Raw genomic sequence first — 11809 nt, 5'->3', positions numbered from 1 at the left:
AATTAAAGGCCTCATTTTAAGTTTGTGTGAGGTCACAGAATAGTTCTTCCGCAGACATTTGCAAGTATCTCATGATAATTTGGCAACCATCTTTCAGCCATTTGGTTCTGACAGAAGATGCAATACTGTGCCAAAAGGCATAAAAAATTTGATAGTGCAATTAATTTCCCATAGTTATAGGATTCATAATTACTACACCATTTATATTTAGAAGAAAATTAAGTATACCCCTTTAAACTTCATATTGCATATTGAAATGTTAGCATGGCTGTAAAAACTTTGAAAAAATGATGAAGGTTTAAAGTACAGTGAACTGCAGTCATTTTCATTGAGAGGTGGTGTACAGATTTAAAAAAATGTCACTTTTTCAGAAAGGAAATATGTGAAATGAAATAAAAAGAAATATGGTATATTTTCATAGGGAATTATTTTTTCTGATTCTTTTTTAATGAAATTGCTTTAAAAAAATTTAATGATTATGAAAGGTATCCTTTTTGCATGTTTGAGTACTAGTTCAGCTTGTTCATTAATTATTACTTTTAAATTAATCAAAACAGATTCAAACATTTTTTCCAAGCTATTTAATTTTTCATTTACAAGCCATTGCCTTTCAGATAACAGCACTTTGAGAAACTGTTGAGATTTTTTTAGAAATGCATGTAGTTTGAACTATTTGAACTATCATTGGTGTTACATATATTTGATACACAAAGTGCACATAAAACGTCGAGATAATAATAATAATAATAATAATAATAATAATAATAATAATAATAATAATAATAATAATAATAATAATTTGATACACATATTATTATTATTATTATTATTATTATTATTATTATTATTATTATTACATCGTTTGATTAGTATCGACTAGTCTTGTCTTGTGCCACGAAAAAGCCTCCTAGCGGGATCTCGGACTTTCACGCCTGTCATCGGGGGCGTAAATATGGCGGCCGCTAGCCAGTCGCTTGTTTTGGTCATGTGAGCAATAATACAAAAATGGAAAGTGACGACACGCTGCACACCTAAACGGAATTTTACAAATAGAAGATGTCTACGAAAGAATTATACACCAAGGTAAGGTCACTGAAATGTGTATTAGATAAAAAAGTTATTGCCTTTTAAGAAGTTCTGTTGACTCGAGCAACAGTTGAAACTGGAAGTTGATCAGCTGTTGTAACCTGAGACAAAGCCATGTTGTGGCACCAATGAACGACCAGTACCACCCACATTTTGCAACTTTGTGGTGTTCATGTATAATTGCTGTTTGAAATGATAAATGAACTCTGCTTGAACATAGAACACCAAATCCATGATGTGATGCCTCTGATGATATTATTATTACTGCAGTCTGCACTGTCATAATTAATTTAGTGATTAAGTTCACGCACTTTTAATCATTTTATCAGAAACTTGTCGAAAAGGAGAATATGCTGATTTAACTATGTAAAAGGATTGCTATTGAATCCCATCACTGCTTTGTACATTTTGAGGAACATTCAGATTAGGTTGGGATCTGGAGCCAAATACCAAATACAGTATTGATAATTGATAATTGATACCCAAATGGTATATGGTAAATATGCAAATGTAAAAGCTGTGTCCTTAGAAATGATTTTTTGCAGTTTTTTTTTTGTAATCTATTATGTGAATGAATGACAAAAATAAGGAATCGCCCCCCCCCTTTTACAGTATGACTTCTTGCAAGTAAATAAAATCATATGTAGCAACTTCACTATCAGTAGTCTAAACTTTGTTGTACAGTTGTCAGTTAGCAGTTTTTCAGTTAAGTATCATCATGGCATTTTTCCCCATCAAAATGAAGAGTTGTCATCTGTTAACTGTTCTTTAATAAAGAGGGTTTTGGTAACATGAAATTTGTCTTCTGACAGGAGGGGTTTGCTAAAATGAAATTTGTCTTCTGACAGGTGTGATAGTGACATGTGTACTTGACTCCACATGTAGGTCTTCATCTCGAGATCAAAACACTGTTGAAGTGTGTACTTGAACCTGCTGATTAAAAGACTTTGAACTGGGTTTCACTGGGAGTGTATTGTTTAAGATAACATCTGACCAAAAGCTGGCTTAAACTAAGGTTTTATCAACCTGTATTATTACTTTTATACTGCGGAAAATTCTGATTTATCTTTGTTTGGTTTACTTATAATAGTTCTTCATATGAAATGTTCAGTACATTTATCTCCATTTTTTATGGACTAGTTGTGGCATTTGAGCAATATACTTTGTTACTGCTTCGATAACATTGAGATTACAAAAGTTTCTTTTGGATCTTGTGATATATAATATGAGAGTAAAAATAATAGCCATAATTGCCTAATATATCAAGTTGTACATAAGATTTCTTTGATAAGACCCACAAAGCTCCTCCGTAAATGTTGCCCATTAATGTGGATAGACTGAGCCATTTCTGCCAATCCAATTACAAAATAGCTCCACTGCTAAGGCATAGAAGAGGAAAAATCTATGATATTTGACTGTAGTCAATAGAATGCTACAGGGAAAGCTGGGCTTAACTGTTATCTGCCCTATGTTCTTTGGTTTTATACACAGACTACACAGTTGTAGTATTTCTCAGATACTTCATTATATGGTGTACGAAGGACTTGAACATATTTTATATAATTGAAAATGAACTTGTGGTGAATGAAGGATACAGTTAATCTAGGTATAGTGAATCAAGGAAAATGTTTTCTCAACTAATAAAATTCATCAGGACTCAATACCAACATGAATGACTTGTGGGAAAAGGTGGGTATCTTCTTGGAACATAAATCAACTTGATATTGTTTTAGAAATTAGTTTATGAAGAGAGAATATTAACAATATGGTCCTGTAAAGGGAAGGGGGTTACAGTGTGTTCCTTAATGTTTTTAAATTTTGTTTCATTGCAGAGGTGACATGAATATTGGCTTCATCAGTGCCATCTGACCTTTCATTAATCAGTAATATACAAGCTATTTTAGGGGAGTTTCCCATTAATTCAGAATGATTCACTGGTGTCCGTGGTTTAATCTGAGTGCCTAGTCAGGCAAAAGTGGCACCACAACACATTATAACATCACCTTTTGAGGGATATTATGAGATAACAACCAGGAATCGGTATAGATAGGAACATTTACCTTTTCATTAAATGTCAAGTAAACAGTCATCAGTTACTAGACTGTGTAGAGTGTTAGGCAAGGGATTGACCAGGTGGGTTGAAGTGATCCCCTTTCCACCTGTTATCAGCACTGAGTAATCCCTGCTCTCGCTCAGTCACAACAAACTGAAAATCTTTCTGTTTTCATAAGTATTTAATCACCTGTAACAGCCCCTGTGAAAAGTTTCCACTTTGTTTAATAAGAACCTCACCATGCATGGTGTAGTATGTTTGCTGATAAAGTATTTAACCTTCCATGAAGTTGTGTTACAAATTAACTGGACTAAAGGGGTTTTGAATGGAAATGGATGATAACAGTTTTATATAAGTGTAAAAGTTCAACCCTGTAGCTTACACTGTCATGACATTTGATGATTTGGTAACTATACAGATAAACAGTATGTTACGAGAGAAGCTCATCAAAGTCAACAGAGATGTGGATTAGAAGGTACAAGTGTTTGTCCCCATGCCAGATTTAAAATTCAGTGGGAGTAGAGAAATGTAAATAGAATGATTGCATATTTCTTCAAGATAAGTTAATGAGTTTATGCATGCCAAATACTCAAAGTTGAGCAACAAATCCCCTCCCCTTCCCCTTGCAGTGTGTCAGACACAGTTTTGAGACAAATACACAATTTTAATATAAAAAAAAGTTGTGTACACATCAGTAATGAATGATTATGTGTTTATTAACTTTGTGCTGCTGATTTACACTACTAATTGTTGAAGATCAGGAACATGTATATCCAGGAAAGAAATTGCTATTGTTTGAAGCCTGCCAACTGTCTTTCTATATCTTTCAGCTAGTGAATACTGTATATGTGTTCTGTTTTAGGGGGCGCGGGTTTGGATCCCTCACCCAGAGACGGTTTGGGTTGGAGCTGTTCTCCTGGAAGATTACAAAGGACAGAAAACTCTGAAAATAGAATATGAAGAGGAAGGGGTAAGTTTGTATTTTATATATGCAGCACATTTTTGAATGTTTAAGTGAAACGGGATCCTTGACTGAACAAAATTACACATAGAAGCTAGTAGTTGCATAGAATAATAACATTTTGAACAGCATGATTACTTTTCTGTTTTCATCTCCAACTTCATGACCTTATCAATGTTGACTGTACATTACATATACTATTTATAATAATATTATTAAGAAATTCAAAATCTGAATAAGAATATGGAATTGCCATATTTTGCCACTGTCTAGGAGTATACGGTGCAGTCCAAGTATGCCACATTTCGCCAACTTGCCCTCAAGAAGAAGGCAGAACAGGTAACGCATGGCAACCAGACTAGTTGCTGTGTGTGACTGCATGGTGATAGTTGTTCATTTTTGACCCCCATTTATTTCATTATTATTAAAAACTTTTTTTTTTGCTCTCAGAAGGGAATCACACAATTGGTATATATACAGGCTGTAACCAGTGAGCCTAATAGTCAAACCTGAGAACTAAGCTGTATAGTACCAAGGATTATAACTGCTAACTTATATTTACTGAACACACTTTACCTCAAGGCAGCACAGATAGTATAACATAGACTAGTGTCCATAGACTAGTGAACATTTTTATTTTATTTTGAAAAATACATAATCGGTGAACCTTAACTTCATAAATAGATTAATAAGGAATAACTTTTGTAAAGGGTTAAACAATTTTGTTGAAACTTGAAAGGTACATTATCAAAGGGTTATTATAATTATCAAAAGGTTAATTTATTTATTCTGCACAATCTCAGAAAGAGTTGGAAAAAGCTGGGCGTTACCCTATTAACACAATAGCCTATTGCGTATAACAGACACCCCAGGGCACAGGTGACAACTTACTCATACTTGTGGTATTTAAAACTATGCATACTTGTGCCCCCATAAAACTTGATATTGATTTGCTTTTCACATCTTTTAAATAAACATTGGATCCTGTATTTTCAGAGTAGGGTGGCACCCAGATCATAATGAATGTAGAAATTTCTAAAATCCTGGAAGGTAGCAATGTTGTATAATAAATTTCATTGGTTCGAAGACTGAGAACAAATCCTGGCATATTCAGTTTTAGATTTCTGCTGGCAGCAGTAAATAGCACCACCTTTGCTCTCAGTCAAAAACTCATCTAGGTAGTCTCAGATTCTTTTACACCCTTTCTTTCCAGTCATTACCGACCAGGTAACCATTATGGAAATGTAACCATGTCCATTAAGGTGAAAACTATTAAACAGTAGAAATCCCCAGTGGGTAAAGTGTCTATAGTTTTAGCATCCAACATTGTACTACCCTTTGCTAGGGCCAGGGAGAAATTTTATTGCTGAAGGTATTCACAGATATCTCTCTGGCTAATTCTGCGCACAATTCTCTTCTGTCCGGCAAGAATTTTACCACAGAATTTAAGAAACGTATTACCTAACTGACCTGTGTTAGAAAGTAGCATTATACAGCCATCAAACCAATTTTTTGGGCAAGGGGTCATGGGTGAAGGGGGTCATCAAAGTGTTGAATACCTTTGCTTCTGTAAACATGACAACAACTGCACAGTTTGCATTGACAAATACTTGCTCATCATGAGTATTTTTTTGCAAAAACATAATGCTTTAAGGATGTAGATAACAGGGGTAGCTATCTTCTAAACCGGCCAAGATATACCAACATGTAACATATCAATAGAAAGCTTATTTCAACAGCTCTTCATTTCATATCCTTATTTTATTATGTAATCGTTACGTAATGAGATATAATGCTTAATAGGTGTGCTCAACATGATCTTTACACCTTAAAAACTAGAAGTCCACTACAAATGGACATGTGTAGACAGCTTGACTCATGAACCCTCATAGGGATCAACAAGAATGCGCCTCAAATTAGCGATATGTGTTAAATTAGCAGAGATATCAAAATAAACTTGGTTTCCAGTTCAACGAGACCCCCTAGCCTAACTAAAGCATGCCTAAGTTGAAAACGGAGCTGATGTTATGAAATCCCAGACACATACTTTCAGACAAACCTTAGATCTAACGAATGAATACCAGCTTTCATCAGTTGAAAGTTCTAATTAATTTTGACACTGGTCTATATCGTTCTCTTGAAGCCATAAACTGAAGCAGAGAAATCAGCCTTTTAGTGCTCCCCGGAGATTCCAACGTTATATAATCAGTGAGCTGCATTGGCAAGCTGAGAAATTTAGTTATTTATACTGGTTCAGCCCTCTACTCACTGCCTATGTAACTGTCACTATGTCTTTCATCCATTTTCAACATTAATATTGAACATTTTCAACCGGAGGCCCCCTCCATGCATTGACAGCAGCCACCATGTTAGTCGTGACGTCAGCATTCTTCACCACGTGACACCTAGGGGGAGTGCCTTTGCCCATATACGTCTCATCTATATGTCTGCTTTTTAAAGCTTTAATAGATCGTCAGAATTAAGTTCACTGATAAATTCAAAATGAAAAGTATTGTTTGGCAAGTGAAAGCGCGACGTTACTCACAGAATGTGATAGGCTTAGCAGCAATCTAGTACGGGAAATATACAGCTGCACAGTGGAGCTGCCAATCAAACACATATATGGACAAGTGTGACCTACTTTAAAACTCAGACACGCTACCACAGGGGTAAATCAGCAATTAGGCTAAAATTACGGGTTTATTTGTAAACTTCCATTATTTTAAGATAGGCTGATATGTAGTTGATATTTCATCTATCTAATACTGACAAATTCAGAAAAACACCCAAATTTTGACAATTTACTGTTATCTACATCCTTAATCGCATGCTTGATATTTGATCCAGGGAACAACTATACCATGTCACATAAAAAGCTGTAATGCAAAATGCATCATCACAATAGGCTTTTTTAATCCTTCACAAAGATGTTAGTGTCAAACATAGCAATGGCTTTTTTGATAATTTTTATGAGAAGATCAGATTTATGCCTTTGCTTATGGGCTGCCCAATTGTAACTAAATATCAGGTGGAATTACTCAAGCAGTACCATGTTTTAAATATGCTATAGCATTTGTATTAAGCTCCATGGCCAGCCATACTGCAAACTTTAAAAAATAACCTTCATTCTGACCCCTGTGACAGGTGTGACAATGATTTATGTCTCAGGTGTTCTATACCCTTCACCAGTAACAGGTGTCTCACAGATCCTTATACATCTATAACTATATTACTATAACTTGCACATCTGATTCCATGATTTAGAAAATTGCATGGTTTTTGATATGATGGAGCATGGCAGTGTAATATGAATCAATTTTATTTCTTGCAAATTTTAGTTATCTTTTATTATTACTTGGAAATATGTTACAATAAATGTGAAGTTCATTTCGTTCAAATACTCATTTTTATGCTGTGTACATTATTTTTGCAGTATATTATATGGACTATGAAGTGTTTGAGTACTAGTAATTACATGGGCTTAGACTTATTGAAAAGAGTATTGTGTGTTGTACATATTTTATTGGACTCTATGTCAACATATTTTTTGCTAAGCTTTTTAGTTTCTTTTTATACTGAGATTGCCCAGCAACAGGTAATATATTTTCCAAATGTGATCCTTAAAGTTACCTGTATGCTGAAATGGCCTGATAAAGCCACATCGGCATCCAGCATACATTGTACCCATTCATTTCCCCCTGGGATACAAAATGAAAGCCAGACATTATGTTCATTACATTTATCTTAATTACATCTTTATTGCTTGATAAGGTAGAGTGACAGAGTTCCCCAAAAGAGACATTTATCTTAAATGTGCAGACACTACACCTGACAGTTGAGGGACCTGTAATATTTTATCTGGATGAATGGTTTTCTCTCTCATTTATGCTATGATACCTTGAAGGAAGGGGGGGGGGGCAAGGCCATTGATATACTTCAGTGCCCTGTCTAGAGTCCATGAGAGAAAAATAAACTTATTCACATTAAAATCAGTTAACTTTAACTTCCTTATCTTTCAGACCAGTGAAATTAGTGTAACAGAGAAGACCTTGCCCCCATTGAGGAACCCTGAGATTCTGATAGGGGAGAATGACCTGACCTCCCTCAGCTATCTTCATGAACCAGCTGGTAAGAGGCATCAGGGGGCACTGCTTGATGGAAGGGGAGGGGGGGCATCATTCTTTTTTCAATCAAATATATTATGCAATGTATTCTAACTCATGCATTTTGAAAGTTTCAAGTTTGAGTCCCTTAATTATGCCCATAAAGCAGGAAGCTGTCACATTTTTATGTGTTCTGTGTACATGAATTTTAAAAGGTGTATACAAAATCCCCACTCAGTTGCCCACTCTGAGAATTCACAGAGTGCATGGCTGATGTCATTTGGGATGAATTGGCTCGGATTTGAGCCATTTGGTGTGTGTTGATATGGCCAGTGCTCTCTGAGGTAATGTTAACACTCCCACTTTTGCCTCACATTAACCTGTGTGCATTGCGTTTGGAAAACATTTTTTTAAAAAACACCAGTAAGCAGTGCTCATTGATTCCAGTTGGGCTAAGACTTCTCTCCAATTCCTTCCCAGTAAATTCTCAGAGGTGGAGATAAATGAACTGGTGGTTACATTGGACGATTCCCTGTCTGGTCCATTATGTCTAATGTTCTGGTTGTAATTGGATTAGGTGTTTGGAAATGGTAAAGTGATGTTGTATTGACTTGGAAATGTTATAACGGAGGCTGAGAGCTGGAATAATAAGCAGAAGAATTGATTTGGTTTTGAATAACCTGACACAAATGAAATTGTCTGTGAAATTAAACTTGGTACTATTTCCATTTACCTCAAATCGAAGAAACAATTTTTTTCTACTTTTCGAGTTAATGCAATGAGGGGGTTGCTCATAAATGTCACATATCCAATGTTCAATATGTCAAGTGGATTGCTGATTCTTTTCTGGGTTTTTCTTTTCAGTTTTATACAATTTGCAAGTCCGGTTTTGTGATAGGAATGACATATATACCTACTGTGGTAAGACTTTTTTTAGATAATTAATTTGATATTGTTTTCTATATTTCAAACTGTGGCATCAGGGCTATTTTGTTGCCTGTAGATTGAAACCATATGTTTTTGAGACAAGGAAGCACTTTGTCACAGTTCCTGTGGCTGTTATGTATTGTTTCTAGTTATGTCCTGTCAACAAGTATTAGCAATGAAAATTTGATAAAGATGAATGGCTCTGCACTTTGCTTTGAAAATTAAAGAAATAAATAAAAAAGAATTTACTGTGACTATGATGATAAATTTTAACTTCCCTTTTTATCTCCAGGTATTGTCTTAGTTGCCATCAATCCCTATGAGGAGTTGGACATCTATGGCAATGACATTATCCAAGCATATCATGGCCAGGACATGGGTGCCATGGACCCCCACATATATGCTGTGGCAGAGGAAGCTTTTAAAAGAATGGTCCAGTAAGTGTGTGTGGGTGTGCCCATGAGAGAGAGAGAGAGAGAGAGAGAGAGAGAGAGAGAGAGAGAGAGAGAGAGACTAATTCATTATCATTATGGTGTTTCAATCAGAACCGGTGAGTAATTGTAATGTTATCATATTATACCTGTGATATGTATCTAACTTGCTGTTGATACCCTTGTAGATTTGACCAGAACCAGTCAGTTATTGTCAGCGGAGAGTCAGGAGCTGGGAAGACAGTGTCTGCCAAGTATGCCATGCGTTATTTTGCTGCTGTGGGTGGCTCTCATACTGATGAGACACAAGTTGAAAAGAAAGTACTGGCTTCTAACCCTATTATGGAGGTATGGGTGCACAAGTCCTTGAAGAATGCCTTAGTTATTTCTTTTGAAAGCTTAATGTAAATGATTACAATACTACAGATATGAAAAAGTAATATTCTGTGTAAGTAGCAGTTAAACTTTACCATTTTACCATGAAGAAACTTTTGACTCATTTTTGACCTTTGGTGGATTTCTTCTTTTTTAAACATCTTTGATCTTACAAACACTACTTGTATTGCATGATGTATAAAAATATGAAAATTCACTTATTTCAGGCCATTGGTAATGCCAAAACAACCAGAAATGACAACAGTAGTAGATTTGGAAAATATCTTGAAATAGGCTTCAAAAAGAACCATCACATCACGTCAGCTCATATGAGAACTTATCTTTTAGAGAAATCCAGGTAAGTTGTCTGAAAAAGGTTATGGGGTCATACATGTGTATGAATTTGGAGAGGGGAACAAAAGGAAAATAGGTCGATATTTTAAATGCTTTTAAGTAAAATTTAGAGAAACTGTTCAACTTTCCCTCTAAGTTAATTTTGTTTGATGAGTACATTTAGTATTGTATACATACTCAAGTGTATGTGTTTATTAAATGTCATTTAACATGTGACTACTTTCAGAGTGGTGTTTCAAGCTCCTGAAGAAAGAAATTATCATATATTTTACCAGCTGTGTGCCTCATCAGAGCTCCCAGAATTTGAAAAGTTTCAGTTAGGTGAGTTCTCATAAGCAGTGAATGAAAGCCATAGATTAAACAGCATCTGATATAAACTCTGGCTTTTGTTTATTTTTTATGTTCATACTAGCCCTTTTCCCAAAAGTAGCATAAAAAAGTTCAGGATTCAACAGCTTATTTGTTTGTGAGTCACTCTTAAATAAATATTTAGATGTTTGGAAACAATGTGAAAACAATGGTAATTTGGATGGTCACTCAGTGCAAGAGTTTCTTAACTGTGTAAGAGGGCGTTTAAGTCAATAGTCAGTCAATGAACCTCAGGATATGTGGGGGTTCTCAGTGTTTGGGATGAGTCAAGTGGAGATACAAACTGGTTATTGACATACCACAAAAACATTGGGATTTTGGATCCATAAATTGGAAAAAACATTGATTACAAAGCTGTTAAGCACCTCACCTCGGGTGTTTTACTTAAAGATTTTTAACACAGGCACTTCCTAGAACATTGCCAAATACTTTTTATGTTATTTATAGTTACTTTGGTCTATAGATATTAACCACAAAGCCTGACAGTTGAACCTGTCCAACTGCATTAAGAGTGTTAGTGGCGGAGGTGGTATATTTATTGAAAACTGATAAAACTACTTGAGCATTCTTTTTCACTTTGAGTGCATATATTTAGCACTGTATTGATCAGCTGATTGAGTCAAGTGCAGCTGCAGTTATGCTATTGCCCAACATGCATGCACTTAGTGTATGAATTATGTGTATTTGACTTTTTTATTAATAAGTTTATACGATTATTGCTGTGTTAAGTAAAGAGAAAGTGTAGGCGATTCCTTAAATTCAGCAGTGATTATTGCATAGTAGTATATTGTAAATCTATACATTAATAAATATATATATGTTGAAGCTGCTATGGTTATTATACCAGTATTTAAAAATTACTTCCATTTTCTAATCATTTTTTCTTTCCATTCATCTATCAAACATCCAGTCATCCATCTTCAGTTTAGTTTGAAGTATATAAAGTTATTGCATTTTTTCTCTCTCAGATCACCAGGATAATTTTTACTACACATTCCAAGGCTGCAATCCAACTGTAGATGGGATTGATGATGCTGAGGAGATGTTGAACACAAGAGAAGCTATGACATTGCTAGGTATACTTATCAGTTTTGAGACTACTTCCCATAAAGAAAAATGTATTCAATTTTTCCTGCTCATGTGAATTTTA

The 11809-nt window shown here is 35.0% G+C and overlaps 1 protein-coding gene across 5 annotated transcripts in view; it reads left to right on the top strand.

Annotated features, from left to right (window-relative positions):
• Positions 1-920: 920 nt before the first annotated feature.
• The window catches only part of LOC106174567 (unconventional myosin-Va), a 33088-nt gene continuing 22199 nt past the window's right edge, over positions 921-11809 (top strand). For 3 of the 5 annotated variants that reach the window (XM_087003967.1, XM_087003968.1, XM_087003966.1), the window contains exons 1-10: positions 921-1083; positions 4002-4109; positions 4374-4439; positions 8120-8228; positions 9068-9124; positions 9423-9567; positions 9750-9909; positions 10164-10294; positions 10517-10611; positions 11628-11735. In XM_087003967.1, the coding sequence (XP_086860093.1) occupies positions 1057-1083; positions 4002-4109; positions 4374-4439; positions 8120-8228; positions 9068-9124; positions 9423-9567; positions 9750-9909; positions 10164-10294; positions 10517-10611; positions 11628-11735 (1006 nt within the window). In that variant the 5' untranslated portion in view covers positions 921-1056. The remainder of the gene's footprint in view (positions 1084-4001; positions 4110-4373; positions 4440-8119; positions 8229-9067; positions 9125-9422; positions 9568-9749; positions 9910-10163; positions 10295-10516; positions 10612-11627; positions 11736-11809) is intronic. The other 2 variants (XM_087003969.1, XM_087003970.1) reach the window with 1 other exon arrangement.

Source organism: Lingula anatina, chromosome 2 (genome assembly GCF_051362555.1).
Source record: "Lingula anatina isolate TDL-2025a chromosome 2, LinAna3.0, whole genome shotgun sequence".
Classification (NCBI taxonomy): Eukaryota; Metazoa; Brachiopoda; class Lingulata; order Lingulida; family Lingulidae; genus Lingula; species Lingula anatina.
The sequence above is the reverse complement of the archived record's forward strand: the minus strand, read 5'-3'. Positions and strand labels throughout refer to the sequence as shown.